The 20,598-nt window shown below is 37.2% G+C and overlaps 1 protein-coding gene across 1 annotated transcript in view; it reads right to left on the bottom strand.

Moving 5' to 3' along the window:
- The window catches only part of Malrd1 (MAM and LDL receptor class A domain containing 1), a 667,530-nt gene that overhangs the window by 203,614 nt on the left and 443,318 nt on the right, over positions 1–20,598 (bottom strand). The window contains exon 29 of the mRNA XM_021156265.1: positions 11,351–11,479. Coding sequence (XP_021011924.1) covers positions 11,351–11,479 — 129 coding nt within the window. The remainder of the gene's footprint in view (positions 1–11,350; positions 11,480–20,598) is intronic.

Genomic DNA, 20,598 nt, shown 5'->3' with positions numbered 1-20,598 from the left:
GGAGCAGACAAGAATGATTGGAAAACAATGTCCTAAATGTATTACATTATCTCCAGTGCCACATTTAGGAGTTAATCCACGAGGTCTTATGCCTAATCATATTTGGCAAATGGATGTAACTCATTATGCAGAATTTGGAAAATTAAAATATATACATGTTTGTATTGACACTTGTTCAGGATTTCCTTTTGCTTCTCTGTATACAGGAGAGGCCTTTAAAAATGTAATTGATCATTGCCTACAAGCCTTTAATGCCATGGGATTGCCTAAACTTTTTAAGACAGATAACGGGCCATCCTATTCTAGCAAAAATTTTACTTCATTTTGTAAAGAATTTGGCATCAAAGATAAAACTGGAATTCCTTATAACCCCATGGGACAAGGAATAGTTGAACATGCTCATGGCACTTTAAAAAACTGGCTTTTAAAAACAAAACAGGGGCAGTTATATCCCCCAAGGTCACCAAAGGCACATCTTGCTTTTGCTTTATTTCTTCTAAATTTCTTGCAAACTGATGTTAAAGGTCAGTGTGCAACAGATCGACTCTGGCATCCAGTTACTTCTAGTTCCTATGCCATGGTAAAGTGGTGGGACCTATTAACTAACGAATGGAAGGGTCCAGATCCAGTCCTAATCTGGGGAAGGGGTGCAGCCTCGCCTCCAACAGCGGAGGTGGCAGTTATTAATCTTCATGAGGAAGCATTCTAAGTACATATTGTGGCTTTGGTCTGAATTGGGAATAAGGTGTGCTAATGAGGGCTGGACAGTCAAAGACAGGTGCCCAGATCTTGGAACCATACTAATCTAAGACAGAGGTACATGCCAAAAGGCTGTGGCTGTTGATAACACACCACAGAGCCATGTTTTGTGTGAAATATATCACAAACAAGCTGCACATAGCCTCCAAGATGGAATTGGATGGTTCAGGAAGATCGAAGATTTCCTAAGACAAGCACAGCAGCCAGCCACCATAATTCCCAGGCAGTACTATAGAGCATAAATAAATTTTATGCCTCAGTTCAGCTTTTTTTTTTTTAATATTAATAACAGGGGGGAAATCGTACCTCCCCCAGCCTGAAGCAGGCTAAGCCAGACCTTGACCTTGCTGCCACGAAGGAGATTACCTAGGGTGGAGCCTTCCTCCCTAGATCACTCTATTGTTCAGCCATTACCAATGTTCCCCTTCAAGATACTGCTACCTGCTGGGAGGCCACTGAGCTATTCCGGAGACTACACCCTAACCTGCATGTCATCACCTGCAGCTGGTCCTAGGCTCCAAGGATGAATTGGCAGGAATGGGTCCACTCCCTCCCCCTCTCCACTCTTTATAAGCGCATTTGCCATTAAACATTTGAGCTTTGATCAGGAAACTTGACTTAGCTCCATTTTTCTCTCGACTGCCTAGGTCTCTCTCTCTCAGCTCCAGTCTGCGTCCCAGGTGTACCCCGTTTCTTGTGAGCTGCAGGTTGGCTTCCAACAGCTCCTCCTATAGTGTTACAGACCCGTTTAGCTCTTTGAGTACTTTCTCTAGCTCCTCCATTAGGGGCCCTGTGTTCCATCCAATAGATGACTGAGCATCCACCTCTCTATTTGCCAGGCACTGGCATAGCCTCAAAAGAGATAGCTATATCAAGGTCCTGTTGCAAAATCTTTCTGGCATATGCAATAGTGTCTGGGTTTGGTGGTTATATATGGGATGGATCCCTGGGTGAGGCAGGCTTAGACTCTTTTTTTTCCTTGTCTGTTTGTTTTGCCCATTTCTGATGAATTATTTTTTGTTTTATCTTTTGTTTTACTTTTATTTTATTATTATTCATTAGAAGTCTGTTTTCTAGTGAAAAACAAAAGATTTGTTTGGGAAGGAGTGTGGGGAGGAACTAAGTGTAAGGGAAGCAGAAACTGTAATCAGGATATTCTATGCAAAAAAACAAACAAACCTATTTTCAATAAATAAGGAGAAATATTCAAATGAGGGCAAACATATGAAGCAGAAAATTCTCATATGGCCACTCCCAGAATACTAAACCAACTTATGATTCAATATAATATATTCAATACATAATTTAATTTAATATATGGAATTAGTTCTTATGGACCACTATACAACGAGTGACTTATTTACTACCAAGAAGAGGAAAATGAATCTCTAACAATGTAAACAATTGTAGCTCTCAGTTTTAATATAATTTAATTTAGCTTTAATAAGTGGGAGTCAGTAAAATTAAAGGCTACATTTTAATATTTCCAAAGGTCAGTTCATTCCATGCATTTCTCTAAATGTCATTTATTCTGTTACCCATAATAAGTTATGTATTTAATTGAAAGGAATCCAACTTTAGCACTTGCAAAGCATCTACAGAGCCATTAATATACAAAACAGTGGATCAAACTTGAAAAACTAGTATGTTATCACCTATCTGCCTGTGAGGGCTCTTTACGGATGTGAAGAAAAATTTTCAAGTTTTTTGAGGAAAATTGCCTGTGTAATTGACACCATATTCCTTTTTGGATAAACTTAATACTCCTTTTCAGTAGCTCATCAAGTTGGAATAACATTTGTCATATGAGTATGTAGTTGACTTTAGTTTCTGAAGTCAAGGTCACATTTGTATACCTTCAATACCTCAACTATGAGAAATGTAAAATGATGTAAGACAATCTGAAAGTAATGCAAAGAGAAAATATTCACCATTTACATTTGGATAATCCAAATATCAAGTATTTGTTTTTTATGTTTGTAAGTCTATTTATATTGTGCACACACACACACACCATAAACATTCTCCATTTGTAATTTACAAGTAAATGGTAGTAAACTCATTGATAGTATTTGTTATGATTTAAAATGAAAATAGGGAAATTCAGAAATTCAGTATGAAAAACTTGAATCATAAAAAAAATCAAAGAATGTTGAATTTCTATATAATGTTCTTTCTACTTGAAGTTTTCATAATAGAAATAGTTAGATATTCAGTTCTTTGTTTCTTGCACATATTATGTACAGAAATTCGTAGGAGAATTTGATATTTACATGTATATTTTCAATGTATATCCTAAACTAAGAAAGGCCATTTAATATCAGTAGAGATTTTATATTAGATTTTCTATTTGTTACAATCTTGAGTCAGGTGAGAAGACAGTCTCAGTGAAAGACTGTCTACTTTGGGTTGACCTTTGGGGGCATCTGTGGAAGATTATTCGAAATAAGTTAATGTGTGTCATCAATTTAAATTAAGTAAAATTACTTTGAATAACTTAAATTCAGAAGATCCAGTCCAGTGTGAGCAGAACCATTCTCCAGGCAGGGCATCCTAAATTGTATAGCATAGACTAACTAGCAGAAGACTCGGCATGAATTCATTCACCCTTCTGTTCTTCATTGTGGATGTGATATGACCAGCTGTCTCTAGCTCTTGCTGGCTTGGATTCCCCACAGTGATGAGCTGTAACCTGGATTTATTAGCTACAAGGATTTTCTCACCTAATTTTTTTTTTAGAATATTTTGCAATAGCATCAAAAATAAAATTAGAACAATATGAGAGACTTTTATTTGAACCCTAAAGTGATTTCTTCCTACTCAATTATATATGTCAATGGCATCATGCTCAAACTATTGTTCCTTTAGATTTTACACAAATAAGCCCAACTTTCTATTGAATATTAATGATTCTTAAGTTATTTACTCACTATATCTTGTATGGTAAAATTGTAAATTCAAAAATATTTTAGAGCACTATTTTAGAACCTTATTAGAATTAATTCCTTACAAATAGTGCCATGTTTTGGTTCATTTAAAAGTACATAGAGCCGGGCCTGGTGGCGCATGCCTTTAACCCCAGCACTCAGGAGGCAGAGACAGGCAGATTTCTGAGTTTGAGACCAGCCTCATCTAAAAAGTGAGTTCCAGGACAGCCAGAGCTATACAGAGAAACCCTGTCTCAAAAAACCAACCAACCAAACAAACAAAAAGTACATAGAAATAGTGTTAGAAAATATAATAATTTAAATAAGAGACATCCTTAGTCAGAATAATTTATGTGATATCAGAATTATAATACTGTAGCATCCATGGTGCAGTTTTTAATTTGGCTTTAATATTAAAAATATCATATTTTTAATATTAATTATTATGTTAAGTGAAATAAGTCCGCAATATCAAGACACACTTTACATGAATTTCTTAAGGTACATAGAACAGACCAGTTTATAGACAGTTATAGAATTCTGGTTGTCATTCCGGTTTCTGTCTCCACCTGTAGCAGATCCTCTGCCACAGGATTCCATACCCAAATAGGACTAGGAGGGAGCAAGCATCCCAGGAGTGTAGGCAGGCCTGTGAGTGCAGGTAATATCACCACTGCTGCTCAGAGGAACCTGCCCAGAACCCTCAAGACACAGGAAAGTAGGAGCTGTTTGGGACAGGAAGCTTCCAGTCTCTGTCTGCGACCAGAGCTGATCCTGTGCCACAGAGCTACATACACAAATACCATCAGGAGAGAGCTGGTCTCCCAGGAGTGTCTACACATCTGTGAAAAGAGATAAGACCACTACTTCTCTTCAAATTTCTGGCCCAAGAGGGACCCTTACAGAGCCATCAGGACACAGGACAAAGGATGAACTGGTGACAGAATCCTTCTGGTCTAGGTCTATATGCCAGACCTAACTCTGTGCCACAGCTCTCCATACCCAAATTACTCCCAGAGAGAACTGGTCTCCCAGGAGTACTGACACACAGGCTTGCAGGAGGGACAAGCCAAAGTCAGAGAAAACAATACCAGTTACGCCAGAGATAAACAGATGGCAAAATGCAAGCTCAAGAACATAACTAAAAGAAACCAAGGCTACTTGGCATCATCAGAACCCAGTTTTCCCACTACAGTGAACCCTGGTTATCTCAACATACCAGAAAAGCAAGACTATGATTTAAATAATATCTCATGAATCTGATAGAGGAATTTAAGAGGACATAAATAACTCCCTTAAAGAAATACAAGAGAAAACAGGCAAACAGGTAGAGACCCTTAAAGAGGAAACACAAAAATCCCTTAAAGAATTATAGGAAAGCACTAAAAACAGGTGAAGGAATTGAATAAAACCATCCAGGATCTAAAAATGAAAATAGAATCAATAAAGAAACCACAAAGGGAGACAACTCTGGAGATAGAAAATCTAGAAAAGAGACCAGCAGTAGTACATGTAAGCATCACCAACAGAATACGAGAGATGGAAGAGAGAATCTCAGGGGCAGAAGATACCAAAGAAAACATTGACCAAAAAGTCAAAGAAAATGCCAAATGCAAAAAGCTCCTAATCCAAAACATCCAGGAAATCCAGGACACAATGAGAAGACCAAACCTAAGGATAATAGATATAGATGAGAATGAAGGTTTTCAACTTAAAGGGCCAGTAAATATCTTCCACAAAAATTATAGAAGAAAACTTCCCTAACTTAAAGAAAAAGATGCCCACGAGCATATAAGAAGCTTACAGAACACCAAATAGTTTACATAATATTTACATAATATTTTTCTATGAATTCAGCACTACAACGGAAAATAGATGGAAAAAGGCAACCCAACTAGGGAAACAACACCCTATAAAGAACAAGAAAGTAAGCTTCTTTCAACAAACCCAAAAGAAGAAAACCACAAAAACATAAAAATAACATCAATAATAACAGGGGGCAACAATCATTATTCCATAATATCTCTTAACATCAAAGGACTCAATTCCCCAATAAAAAGACAAACAGACTGAATATGTAAACTTGACCGAACATATTGCTGAATACAGAAAATCACCTCAGTGTCAAAGACAAACTCTACCTCAGAGTAAAGGGGTGGGAAACAATTTTCCAAGAAAATGGTCCCAAGAAACAAGTGGGAGTAGCCATTCTAATATTAGATAAAACCAACTTTCAACCAAAACTCATCAAAAAAGATAAGGAAGGTCACTTCCTACTCATCAAAGGAAAAAATCTACCAAGAACTTTCAATTCTGGAGCACTATGTTCCAAATACAAGGGTGCCCACATTTATAAAAGAAACGTTACTACAGCTAAAAGCACACATTGCATCTCACACAATAATTGTGGGGTACTTCAACACCTCACTCTCATCAATGGTCAGAGAAACACAAACTAAACTAACAATTTTGGACCAAATGAATTTAAAAGATATCTATAGATATGACAACAGAAACTGAGGAAATCTAAAAAAATAACCAGATCCTACTCCAAAAGCATATACTGAACAAAACTGGAAAATCTGGATGAAATGGACAAGTTTCTAGAAAGATACCAGATACCAAAATTAAATCAGGATCAGATAAATGATCTAAACAGTCCCATATTCCCTAAAGAAATAAAAATAGTCATCAATAGTCTCTCAGTTGAAAAAAAAAATCCCAGGACCAGAAAGGTTTAGTGCAGAGTTCTATCATATCTTGAAAAGAAACCTAATAGAACATTTCATCCTAAATCAAAAGAATATACCTTTTTCTCAGCACCATATGGTACGTTCTCCAAAACTGACTATATATTCAGTCCCAATTCAGATCTCAACAGATATAAATTGAAATAATCCCATGTCTCCTATCAGAACCTATGGATTAAGGTTGGTCTTCAATAGCAAGAAAAACAAGAGAAAGCATACATACATATGGCAGCTCAACAATGCTATACTCAATGATAATTTGGTCAAGGAAAAAAAAAGACTGTTTTGAATTTAATGAGAATGAAGATACAACATATCCAAACTTATGGGACATAATGAAAGCAGACCTAAGAGGAACACTCATAGCACTGAGTGCCTCCAAAAAGAAACTGGAGAGAGCATACACTAGTAGTTTTAACAGCATACCTGAGAGCTCTAGAACAAAAAGAAGCAAATACACCCAAGAAGAGTAGACGCAGGAAATAATCAAACTCAGGGCTGAAATCAAACAAATAGAAACAAAAAGAAGTATACAAAGAATCAACCAATCCAGGAGGTGGTTCTTTGAGAAAATCAACAAGATTGATAAACCCTTATCTGGACTAACCAGAGGGCACAAAGACAGTATCCAAATTAACAAAATCAGAATGGAAAATGGAGATATAACAACAAAAACCAAGGAAATCTTAAAAAATCATCAAATCCTACTCCAAAAGCATATACTAAACAAAACTGGAAAATCTGGATGAAATGGACNNATTTCTAGAAAGATACCAGGTACCAAAGTTAAATCAGGATCAGATAAATGATCTAAACAGTCCCATATTCACTAAAAAAATAAAAACAGTCATTAATAGTCTCCCAATCGAAAAAATCCCAGGACCAAATAGGTTTAGTGCAGAGTTCTATCAGAACTAATACTAATACTAATACTCCTCAAACTATTCCACAAAGTAAAATAGAAGGAATTCTACAAAACTCATTCTATGAAGCAACAATTACTCTGATACCTAAACCACACGAGGACCCAACAAAGAAAGAGAACTTCAGACCAATTTCCCTTATAAATATCGATGCAAAAATACTCAATAAAATTATCACAAACCAAGTCCAAGAACACATCAAAACCATCATCCATCATGATCAAGTAGACTTCATCCCAGGGATGCTGGGTCGATTCAATATACAGAAATCCATCAACGTAATTCATTATATATATAAAACTCAAAAAAACAAAAAAAAAACAAAAAACAAAACAAAAAACAAAAACAAAAACAAAAAAACTGACATGATAATCTCAGCATTTGAGGGGATATAATTTGGAAAGGAATAAGTCAAAATGTCACTATTTGCAGATCATATGATAGTATACTTAATTGACTCCAAAAAATCTACCAGAGAACCCCTAAACCTGAAAAACAACTTCAGCAAAGAGCCTGGATATAAAATTAACTCAAACATATCAGTGACCTTCCACTACTCAAATGATAAACAGACTGAGAAAGAAATTAGGGAAACAACACCCTTCACAATAGTCACAAAAAATATAAAATACCTTGGTGTGACTCTAAGTAAGTGAAAGATCTGTATGACAAGAACTTCAAGTGTCTGAAGAAAAAAATTGAAGAAGATCTCAGAAGATGGGAAGATCTCTCATGCTCATTGATTTACAGGATTAATATAGAAAAAAATGGCCACCTTTTTGAAATCAATCTACAGATTCAATGTAATCCCCATCAGAATTCCAACTCAACTCTTCACATAGTTAGAAAGAGCAGTTTGCAAATTCATCTGGAATAACAAAAAACCTAGGATAGTGAAAACTATTCTCATTAATAAAAGAACAGTAATCACCATCCCTGACCTCAAGGATACTGGTTATTGTTGGACAATAATATGATTAATTTCAGTATACTCCATATTTAAAATTAATCAAATGAAAAGATTCTGTTATGCTTATTTTACAAAAATATTAAGAAATAAGGAACACAGCTGCACAGACTTTTAATTCTAGTACTCTGGAGGCAGAGGCAGTTGAATCTTTGTGCATTCCAGGCCAGCCTGGTCTACAGAATGAGTTTCAGGACAAGCAGGGTTACACAGAGAAACCCTATCTAAATGTCCCACCCCAAAGTTAGAAATAGTAAACCCAAGTAAATGTGTAAAGGGAAAAAAAATGAGTGCTGGCGTAGAATCACAGTCATATTAGCTCTAAAGAATGAAAATGATGATGAGTTAAGCAAACCAAACACTACTGGTCTTTAAAACAAGAAAAACTAACAATAATAATGATACTTTGCTAATTAACTCCTAATGATACTTTGCTATACTCATAGGTGGATACTTAATCCTGCCATCTCACTCCCTCCTGCAGCAGATGGACACAAATAGAGAGACTCACTGCCAGACATTACACACACACACACACACACACAATTACAGAGAGATGATGGTTTTTCTTTTATTTTAGTATAATTTATTTTGTTACTGTTTTTTCTTTAAGAGTAAACTACAAAAAAGAGAAAGACATCTATGGTAAGACAATCACCATTGTTTCTCATCTCCTTATGGTATAGGGCATATTCACATGTATACTTTTTTTTTTAATTAGCTATTTTCTTCATTTACATTTCCAATGCTATCTCAAATGTCCCCCATACCCTCCCCCCCACTTCCCTACCCACCCACTCCCACTTCTTGGCCCTGGCTTTCCCCTGTACTGAGGCAGATAACGTTTGCACGACCAATGGGGCTCTCTCAAATGATGGCCTACTAGGCCATCTTCTGATACATATGCAGCTAGAGACACGAGCTCCGGGGGGGGGGGGTACTGGTTAGTTCATATTGTTGTTCCACCTATAGGGTTNCAGANCCCTTTAGCTCCTTGGGTACTTTCTCTAGCTCCTCCATTGGGGGCCCTGTGATCCATCCAATAGCTGACTGTGAGCATCCACTTCTGTGTTTGCTAGGCCCAGGCATAGTCTCACAAGAGACAGCTCTATCTGGGTCCTTTCAGCAAAATCTTGCTAGTGTATGCAATGGTGTCATCCTTTGGAAGCTGATTATGGGATGGATCCCCGGGTATGGCAGTCTCTAGATGGTCCATCCTTTTGTCTCAGCTACAAATTTTGTCTCTGTAACTCCTTCCATGGGTGTTTTGTTCCCAATTCTAAGAAGGGGAAATGTGTCCACACTTTGGTCTTCGTTCTTCTTGAGTTTCATATGTTTTGCAAATTGTATCTTGGGTATTATACTTCTTTTATCTATTTAAGTCCAGACTAGACTTCATTTGCTTGGCAATCAGAATGGGTTGCAGGTGATATCTGGGACATCTACAGTTAAACTAAATGAACTTTGGTTCGATTTCCTGTGGCTCTGCAATGGAGCATTCTGGGAGGGTCAGCTTTGATAGAAGTCAATAAAATGACCCTTCTATCCTGTATTGTGGTCAAGTTATATGAGTGCAAGTTACCTCTGGAGGATGAAATTCCAGCTGAATTAAGACAGAGAAAGCAGAGTACTAGCAGTTCACATGCAGAGAAAAAGAATCTGGCACAGAGTTGATTGTCCAGTTCCATGAAGTCACACCAGTTAGTCAGGGTCAAACTGCCAAGTTGATTTGTCAACTCACAAAGTGACAAAATATACAGGTGTTGCCTGGACCACTAACTTTTGGGGTAGCATATTTGCAGCAAGCTATAATTGCAATAAACCTCCTGTATGATTTCAAGACTCTGTGTGGATATGCTGAAGCTCAAGCTCAATGGCAGATTTTCTGTAGATCAAGCACAAGGCCCTGATTTTAATCCTAATCACTGTGAAACCAAACAAGGTTCTCTTTGGAGGCAGACATAGAAATATATGCCAGATATTCTAGAATTCCAGAAGGTAAAGGCATCAAATGATTCAGCTTCTTTTCTGATCTGGCCTATTTTCAAGCACCTGTTTCACAGGGGAGGTGATGGGATTTGTTTCAGTAAAAAGATGCACATAACATATACTTTAAAATTACAAACTTGTTTTATCTTTCACACTTCAAAGAACTGAATTTAAAAAATGAGGTGAACCTCATAGTCTCACAGTCTAATGCAACAGAATTAACAAAATGTGCTTACTTTTCACTTTTAGTGTTTTTCTATTTTATCAATAAATCAACCACATTTGAAAGAGGGATGGCAAAGACAATCTAGTTCATAAATCTAATGTATAATGTAGACAGCTGGTTTCTTGATTTGTACTTCAGACTTCTCTGGTCTAGTTCTACCCACACATATGATGGTGATGCCTAGTAGTTGATTTCATGGAGTCTTCTTTATAAAGTAAAAACGAATGAGAGGGCTACTTTTTTGGATATTCTTGCAGAACAGTTGGACAAAATGTTTTGCAGTCTAAATTTAATTTCTTGAATGGGCAATAACAATATTACTACTACTACTACTTGTACGAGTAGTAGTAGTATTGGTGGTGGTAGTAGTAGTAGTAATCTTTGTATCATATTTATGATAGTGCATATATTCATGTGTGTGTGTGGATGTGATTCTGCATGTTCCATGGCACTTGAGTGGAGGTGAGAGGGCAGTGTGGGTGCCCATGGTTTTCATTTCACATGTTCGATTAAGAGTCCTTTGCTATTTTCTTCTATGTATTTCAGCTAGCTAACCCCTGTTTCTAAAGACACTTCTGTCTTTGCCTCCCATCTTCCCTTAGGAACACTAGGGTGCAGACATGTTCTGCAATGGTCAAGTATATGTGCATTCTGAAGAGTCAACCTCAGGTCCTCACACTTACATGGGAAGTGATTTAGGTTCTTAACCACTTGTCTAACCCCCAAAAGAACATTTCTTCTGATCCATCAAAGCCATTAGAGAAGGCATGAGTTTAAAAGACCACATAGTGGCAAGCAGATGTACTCACCACAATGAGCTTCATCAGACGTGTCAGAGCAGTCTGGCTTGTAGTCACAAACAAGGTGGGATGCGATGCACTTCTTGTCTTGGCACAAAAAATCTGTTTCTTCTGAACAAATATCAGCGGTTTCTCCAACTATGAAAAAAAAAAAACCCAAATCCAACATTGATTCAATATTGTCATAATATTGCCATTATGGTTTAAGATAGCTGCTTCATAGATTTCCAATTTTTAAGTTAGTGATTTTTTAACAACTGCCCAAGGTGGACTTCGGGACAGCCACCTATCTTTTATTCAACCTACAGTTATTCATCGCATCATTCAACACCTGCATTTTCATTAAATTAATTTTTTAAAGAAATTCTGCACATGTAAGCAATGCATACTGAACACTGTCACCATGCATCTTCCTACCAGCCCAGCCTATAGCAATTTTATACTGGTTTGTGATCCACTGCCATTAACCAGGGCAGTCTGCATGAAAATTGGTTTGTAAATATCCATAGAAGCTTGATGGGCACAGAAGTGAGTATAGAACTAAGAGCAGTGATTCCTTTTCTCCTAGAATCTATCAAAAGCCAAAAATTCAGAGTAACAGGGCAGGTTGTATCTTTCACCCTTTTAGAAGCTTATCATTTTTGTTTAAATAGTTTTTAACTCCAGTTCATGGGTCAAACATCCTTTGTAGTTGTTGGATCAGACTAATTTATAGAACCTTTCCCCTAAGTTCTGCAGTTAAATTTTGCTCTCTGTCTAAATGTTTCAGTTTATGACATAAACTTTGTTTGCATCCTTTTCACAACAATTTCCTCACCAACTGCAGGCTTTTCATTTGTGGGTCCTACATAGGGTGCTGCTCAACCACAGACTCAAAGAAACAACATATTTTCTTGTTCCCTTGTATTGGTCATCCTTCTCCTAGGGCTACAATTATTAATTTCATCTCTTCTAAGAGCTGTGTGATCTGGATTATTTTCACTTTACTGAGCAATGTCCATAGATCTCTCTACACTCAGCACTCTGGTGGAGTGGAAGTTTCCATTATATTTTACTGGGACTACCAAATAATTTAATATTTAGTTTTTAATTAATAAGTGCAAGTTATGATAATGGAAGTAATACTGGTTCCACTAAAGGGGAGGTAGTAGATGTTCATAGAATCATGAAAGTATTTATATTTTTCAATTTCCATTGTAGACCTATAGAAAAATGACATATCATAGCTTCATAGTATCTTAAAATTATGAAACTATTTTTATATGGCAAGTATCCCAGGTGGGACAGTATCTATAGAAAAATGATATATCATAGCTTCATAGTATCTTAAAATTATAAAACTATTTTTATATGGCATGTATCCCAGGTGGGACAGTATCTGAATGGTCATTCCTTCAGTTTCTGCTTCACACTTTGTCTCTGTAACTCCTTCCATGGGTATTTTGTTCCCCCTTCTAAGAAGGATAGAAGTATCCACACTTTGGTCTTCCTTCTTCAAGAGTTTCATGTGCTTTGCAAATTGTATCCTGGGCATTTTGAGATTCTAGTCTAATATCCATTTATCAGTGAGTGCATATCATGTATGTTCTTTTGTGATTGGGTTACCTCACTCAGGTTGATATCCTCCAGATCCATCTGTTTGTCTAAGAATTTCATAAATTCATTGCTTTTAATAGCTGCCTAGTACTCCATTGTGTAAATGTACCACATTTTCTGTAACCATACCTCTGTTGAGGACATCTGGGTTCTTTCCAGCTTCAGGTTATTAGAAATAAGGCTGCTATGAATGTAGTAAAGCATGTGTCCTTATTATAAGTTGGAACATCTTCTGGGTATATGCCCAGGAGTGGTATTGCTGGATCCTCCAGTATTATGTCCAATTTTCTGGAGAACTGCCAAAATGATTTCCAGAGTGGTTGAACCAGCTTGCAACTCAGACAGGCTGGGTTGCAAGCTACTGTGGATGCCAACAAGAGCTTGCTGACAGGAGCCTGATATAGCTGTCTCCTGAGAGGCTTTGCCAGTGTCTGACAAATATAGAAGTGGATGCTCACAGCAATCCATTGGACAGAGCACAGGGTCCCTAATGAAGGCACTAGAGAAAGTATCCGAGGAGCTGAAGGGGATTACAGCCCTCTAGGAGGAACAATAATATTAACTAACCAGTACCTCCAGAGCTCCCAAGAACCAAAGAAAACACATGGTGGGACTGCATGGCTCTAGTAGCAGAGGATAACCTAGTTGATCATCAATGGGAGGAGAGGCCCTTAGTCCTGTGAAGGTTCTATGCCCCACTATAGGGGAATGCTAGGGTCAGGAAGCAGGAGTGGGTGGGATGGTGAGGGGGGAGGGGATAGGGGGTTTTTCAGAGGGGAAACTAACTAGGAAAGAGGACAACATTTGTAAAGTAAATAAAGAAATTATCACATACAAAAATTTTTAAAAACAATTTTAAAATCATCTTCAATAACATAACTAAGCTTATAAATAAATATCTTTATTGAATAAATGGCTATAAGCTGGTATGCCTGCGTTTGGGAAATTTACTTCATTTTAGGTTGCATTTTTAAGATTAAAAAGACCAGACTTTTGTAGATTCCATCTTAGTGCATTATTATTATATTTGAGTCATCTTTACGCTGCTAAACTTGTAAAACATCTTTAGATAAAACTTGTAAAACAGCAAATCCTAACTACTAATTAAATAAAATGGTGTAAATTTGAAGAAGGAGGGAGAGCTAATCTAAGACTAAAATCAACAGTTTAAGTATAGAAACTTTACTATGTTACTGTAATTAACTCAAGTGAGAATTTATTGTGAAACCAACATAGTACATGAAGACTCTTCAGTATGCAAGTCTATGCAATTTGGGTTATTTTATATTTTCAATATATGAATATGAATATAAATATATAATTATTCCTGGAAAATTATGTTTTGATTTTAAACAGTTAACACCCACTTTTTAAATTATTTAAAATATGATAACTATACTAAGTCTTTAGATAAGGATTATTTTCATCAGAAATATATTACTGCAAAGATATGAATAGACTAGAAGTCAGTATTCAGGGGTACAGTGAATTGAGTGAGTTGAATGATATCTATGGTTTTTATGGAACAGCAATGTATATCAGGCACAAATAAATTTTAAGAAGGAGACTTCAAAATCCTAAGAAAGTATCTTTTAAGATAAGAAAGTGGTAAATTTAAAAGATAGATTACTTAGTGTTCCAGTACCTTGCACATATACAATCCTAATCGATCTGTTTGATCAGCCAAATGATAAAAATAGCTATTGAGATGGTTGATAATATGTGAAATGAAAGGTATTCTCATATATTCTATAGTGGTGACACCAGAAATGGAAGGCCATTATTGGTCAGAATAATCTGAGTAGCACCACATGGCATCTAAATAAGATAAGACTAGATATTTATCCAACTAAAATAATAGTTTAGCAGAGTCTGGTTTTGCTACTCATATGTCCATGTGTTTAGCCCTGACCATTTGGCATAAGATAACCTATCTGGGGCATATCTTCAGAAAACTGATTCTTCTTCTTTCAGCAGCCATCCACTGCCTATAGCTCTTCATCTCGACCTTGTGAGATTTCTTTCATCCATGTTGCCATGACAACTGGTGCCATCATTGTCCAGGACTTTCTGAAGTAACAATCTTATAAAATTTTCATGAGTGCAGATCCTTGTAATAAAGAGAAGATACTATCTCACAGCAAATACTATGGTCTAGTGGCTCTACAAACTCTTGGTCCCTTCTTTCATGATGCTCCCTGAGCTTTAGATGTAGGACTTATCTTATAAATGTGTCATTTCATCTGCAGCTGGTCAAATGGGGAAAATAATTGATCACAGATTCCAAACCCCAGTGAATGGTTTTGAAGGAGAGTGGTGAGTACATAGAAGAAGATTTATAGGAGAAGGTGGGGGAGACTATGTAAATATTGTCCTGATATATGAAATTCTAACAACAAACAAAACAAATAAAAGTAGAATTTGTAACATAGTACTGGAAATTTATTCAAACATTGTGCTGTGTGATGTAATTGAGGGTGTTTATGGATTACTTTCAGCAGGGCATAAAGTAACCCCATTCTGTACTGTTGTGTACACACTTAACACTTTATTATCTTAGAATGGTCTTTAGATACTTAGCTAGGAGGGGGCATATGCGAGGGAACTCACTGAAAAGGAAACACTCTTTATAGGAATTTCTTCATAAACTCTATTCTTCTTAGTTTCCCTATGCAAATTCCATAATATATCGCAAACTAATATTCCTAAGATACTCCCATTTATTTGAATGAAAATTGACATTTACAGTAATAAAAGGGGTAAATCTCTGCTACGAATATTTTTTCCTAGGACACTGTCTATTATAGTTGATTGACCTTTTTTCTAGAAAGACTATGGGAGCAAGGTTTGCAAATAAAAAAAATCTCAACATTGCAGGCAAGGGGATATTATGTGGTCAGTATTTCTACATGTCTAGAAATAGCATTACCCTTTATTCTCTTTATTCTCTGTGATCATTTAAACCTTTTAGATTAAGAGAGAATGTGGGGTTTAAAGAAGGACAGTGTATATATCAGACAGTTGATAGCAAAACATTTGAAATTGCCATTGTAATGATCTTAATGGCAAAAAATTTCAGCTAGTGTCAAAATGTTCACTGGGCTGCATAGCAGTGCATAGAGAGAGCTTAGACAAATAGAAACAAATGTGACATCAGTTGACATAGATATTGGAAAATACTTAAGATTGACTTTTCACTTTTCTGAAATAAAAAAATGTGACTTTATAAACTCTTCATATACTTTTGAAGGAATTATATATGCAAACTTTCCCTGTCTATCATAAAACCAAATGTTTTCCTTGAACATTTTACATATAGATGCATTTTAAATACCTATTTCTTATTTATGCTCATGTAATTTAAACCATATATTGATGCACACTTCAAACTAATGGTTTAAATGATTGCACAGAAAAATCACGTATAGGTATAAGAAGGAAGAAGAGGTATTCAATAAAAGAGGAACAGCTTTGACTTTTCTTTTGTGCTCTACAGAAAGTAAAATTCTTATTAGTGTGGTTATAGTCAAACAAGACTTGTTAAGTATGGAGTGACTTCCTGGACATAAGCTTTCTGCTTTCCCAAGGTACAAGAACCTTATGGAAGTTAAAGTTGTCTAAATGCCAAAGCCTTATTACTCTGTGGAGGTCTTCAGTGGGCCTTCTGGAGGAAGATCTTTTTATTCTTTCACAAACTCCCCTAATTATTAGAAAGACACATATGATCAGAGAAAGCTGAACTAACTCAAACTTCATTTCAATGTATTTTTCATTTTTAATGTATAGGAGATAAAATTCAATTTTCATTTCTACTCCCTACAATGTTTACAGGCTTAAAATAATTTATATGAATATGATCTAGAGATACACTAACAAGATTTAAAAAGATATTGTTTGGGGATAAAATTAATAATTTCTTAATACCCCATCTCTTTTCCATTTTTAATCATTGAAATTACATATTAATCTTACTTTAGATTTAAAAAAACCATTTAATACTTTGTACATTACTTATATCTAAAGTAATTAAGAGAATGAAAGCATCATCCAGCCAGATGAATTCCTGTGAGTCACAGATAATCAGGATAATCACCTAATTCCACGTTTGCATTTCTACCAGAGTGGTACAATTAAGAGAATTTTAATGAACCACTGAGAAATCAGCAATGAAAATAAATCCAGGATGTTCCCATGAACAGAGCACAATGGATTAAAAAAGAAATGTGTAGATGGTACAGCTAGGGAAGGAAAATGTATCAGAGCTTTATTAGGTGAAAATAAAATAGAGAAAAAAAGGACAAAAACTCTCAGAAAGTCACCAGTCTCCAAAATACAAATGTGGTATGTTCTCTTTTTCTATCTTGAAATCCTTTCCTTTGTGTGTTTAATTTGTGTATCTAAGAAACTATACATGGGCTTTGGTGAGGGATACTTTTAGGAATGGGGAATTGCAGAATAGAGATGAAATGGAAGTAGAAACAGAAAATATTGAGACAGAAAGTTTCAATGAGGATTGAGGATGATGGGTATAGAAGAATGAAGGGGCCTGGCAACTGCCAACCAAAATGAAATGTGCTTGAAGAACTAGCTTGGGAATGGATGATCATGAAATCAAGTAAATCATATAATGAGAGGGGAAAATAGAACAAATGTGATATGTATAAATATTGGTATTGGGGGTGCATTTTGAGAGCTGATGGTTTAAGCAGGGATGGGGGCAGAAGAGTGGAAAAAGGGAAGAAGAGAGAGTGAGTTAGACAATACTAAGGTCATATGAAGGAGCATTATGACGCACCACTAGCTTGTAAGTTTATTTATTTGTAGTATAATTTAAAAAAAAAGAATATGAACAGAATATTCTGTATGGGTGATGTTTTAGAACTTCATTGCTGTGAAGAGACACAATATGAAGGCAACATTTATAAAGGCAAACGTTTAATTGGGGCTGGCTTACATTTTCAGAGGTTCAGTCCATTATCATGGTGAAAAGCATGACAGCGTACCAACCAACATGGTGCTGGATTAGGAACTGAGAGTTCTATATCTTGATCCAAAGGCAGCCAGGAGGGGATTGGATTCTGCACTGGGTAGAGCTTGAGGGCATGTGTGTGTGTGTGTGTATTCTCAAAGCCTGCTTCCAGCACCACACCTACTGCAACAAGGCCACAGTTCTTAGTAGTCACTCTCTATGGGCTAAGTGTTCAAACACATGAATCTATGGGGCCTGACCTATTTAAGCCACCACATTCCATTCCCTAATCCCCATAGGTTTATAGCCACAACATAATGGAAAATACATTTAGTCCAACTGTAATGGTCCCTTATCATAGTCTCAACAATGTTTAAAAATGGTCTATCACAATCTCAAAAATGTATAAAACTCCAAAGTTCATAGTCTCTTCTGAAATTCATGCAATCGCTGAGCTTTCAAAAGCAAAAAGCAAAACACATTCTTTCATCATATCATAGCATGTTACTATCCCAAAACATCAGGAGGGGAGCACAGTTTAGAAATACTGGACCAAAGCTAGACTGAAAAACAGCTGGGCAAACTCCAATCTTTTGAATTCCATTTCTGTTGTCAAAATGCTCTTTAGATCTCCAATTCCTTTCAACTTTGTTGACTGCAGCAATGTTCTTTCTTTTGGGTTGTTTTCACTCCTTGTTAGCACCATTTGTCTGCAGGTATCCCACAGCTCTGGCATCTCTAAATTCTTGGGGGTCTTTAAGTCAATCTAGGCTTCATCTAAATGCACCATGCAATGGCCTCTCTTGGTCTCCACAAAGGGACTCCTCTGTGGTATATTTGACCTTGGTGACTCCTTGGTTGTGGAGGGAGATCTCATACCTCCTTATTCTATTCTAGACTCTAAAGCCAGAGCTACACAACTGAAGCTGTCAAGTTCTGCTGCTTTCTGGGACTGGAACAGGGAACCCTTGTTTTATTACATCAGCAGCAGCATTTTAGTTTCAATTTTTCCTCTCTCTTTGCCTAAGCTTGGCTGTTCTGAAACTTGCACAATAGACTGATCTTGAATTCAGAGATCCACATGCCTCTGTCTCCTGAGTGCTGGGATTAAATGCATGTACCACCATGCCGGGACCTAAGCTTTTCATCAATTCTTTTTCACTAAGAATCTTTACAAGCATGCTCACTATTCCTCAAGATCTGGATTAAAGTTGTGTTTTGATCTGGATCAAGACCTTGTGTCTTCTAACCTGAATATTTGGGATCAAAGGCATGTTGTCTTCTTGCCTGTAGATCAGGTGTGCCCTAAATTTCTGGATTATAGTTCATTCTAGATATAGTCAAGTTGAAATGCAAGAATAGCCATCATGATCTACCCCTTCTCAATTTCACACACAATCATATCCTCTTATGCCTAAATAAAAATAATAACTTGTAGGGGCAACTTAGCCAAGCAGGCCCAGAAGCAATGCTGGCTCATGTGCCACTGATACTTCTTCCCTGAGCCTACCTAGAACCTTTCCAGGATAGCTAGAGACTACTATCACTAGATCAGGCTATGAAGTGAGACAATGAGAAAGAAAAATGAACACATCTGGCTACTTGAGAGCCAATGAGCTGTTGAGAGGAGGGTATAAAGGTTTGCCCAGTTCCTGCAATAAATGAGTGTGCTTTTACCATTTTCCTGACTCCTGGTGTCCGTGTCCTTGAATCTCTGCCTTTTTACCCCTGTCCCTAAGGGTCCTGCTCATGGTTGCAAGCAACAATAACTATGTCATATTAATGCCTAACGTACTATAACTATCCCTCCTACAACCAAAAATGAATTAGAAATTTAGAACTGATAGCAATTTTGTATCCCAGGTCTCTCAGAGACCAGTCTGTGCAGAAGAATCTGTGGGATGAAGAAGCAACAGAGCTTCTTGGACAGGGTCCCTTCGGGCCTTCATCATCAGCCAGAAGGCAGAGCTGAGACTCAGACCTCTGCACACCTTCCCAGCCATGGGAGATTCAGCATCCAGGAAGGGCTCTGACCCTGGGACTCGGGCAAAATCACCATCTTATATCTGGGGTCTCTCAGAGACCAGTCTGCACAGGAGAGCACACGGGCCTCAGAAGCAATAGAGGGTCTTGGACAGGGGCCCTTCAGGCCTTCATCCTCAGCCAGGAGGAAGAGCTGAGCTCCTGACCGCTGTGTTCCTTCTCTTTCAGAGGAGCCCTTGCCTGCAGAGAGTGCTCTGACTACTGGGACTCAGGAGAGAATTGGACTCCTAGGAGGGCTGACAGAGGCTAACAAAATCACAAGAGGAACAAGGTACAGCCAGAGATACCTAGAACATCTAACACCAGAGATTACAACATGGTAAAAGGCAAACATAAGAATCTTACTTACAGAAACCAAGACCACACTGCATCATCAGAACCCAGTAGTACTCCCACCACAGCAAGTCCTGGGTACCCCAACACAACTGAAAATCAAGATTTGGACTTAAACTCATATCTCATGATGCTGGTAGAGGATTTTAAGAAGGACATTAATAACTCACTTAAAGGCGCAGGACCTGAGACTGCATTAGTTAGGGAAGCAGAAACCTGCCTGAGTAGGACCACAGGCCTCATCCGGCCAGATCAGCGCCAGGGTAGCGGGAGCGCAGGGTTGCCTGACACCCGCCAGCTACCCACGACCCCCGCC

Source organism: Mus caroli, chromosome 2 (assembly GCF_900094665.2).
Source record: "Mus caroli chromosome 2, CAROLI_EIJ_v1.1, whole genome shotgun sequence".
Taxonomy (NCBI): Eukaryota; Metazoa; Chordata; class Mammalia; order Rodentia; family Muridae; genus Mus; species Mus caroli.
Note: the sequence above shows the minus strand (reverse complement) of the source record. Positions and strands in the feature narration are given on the sequence as shown.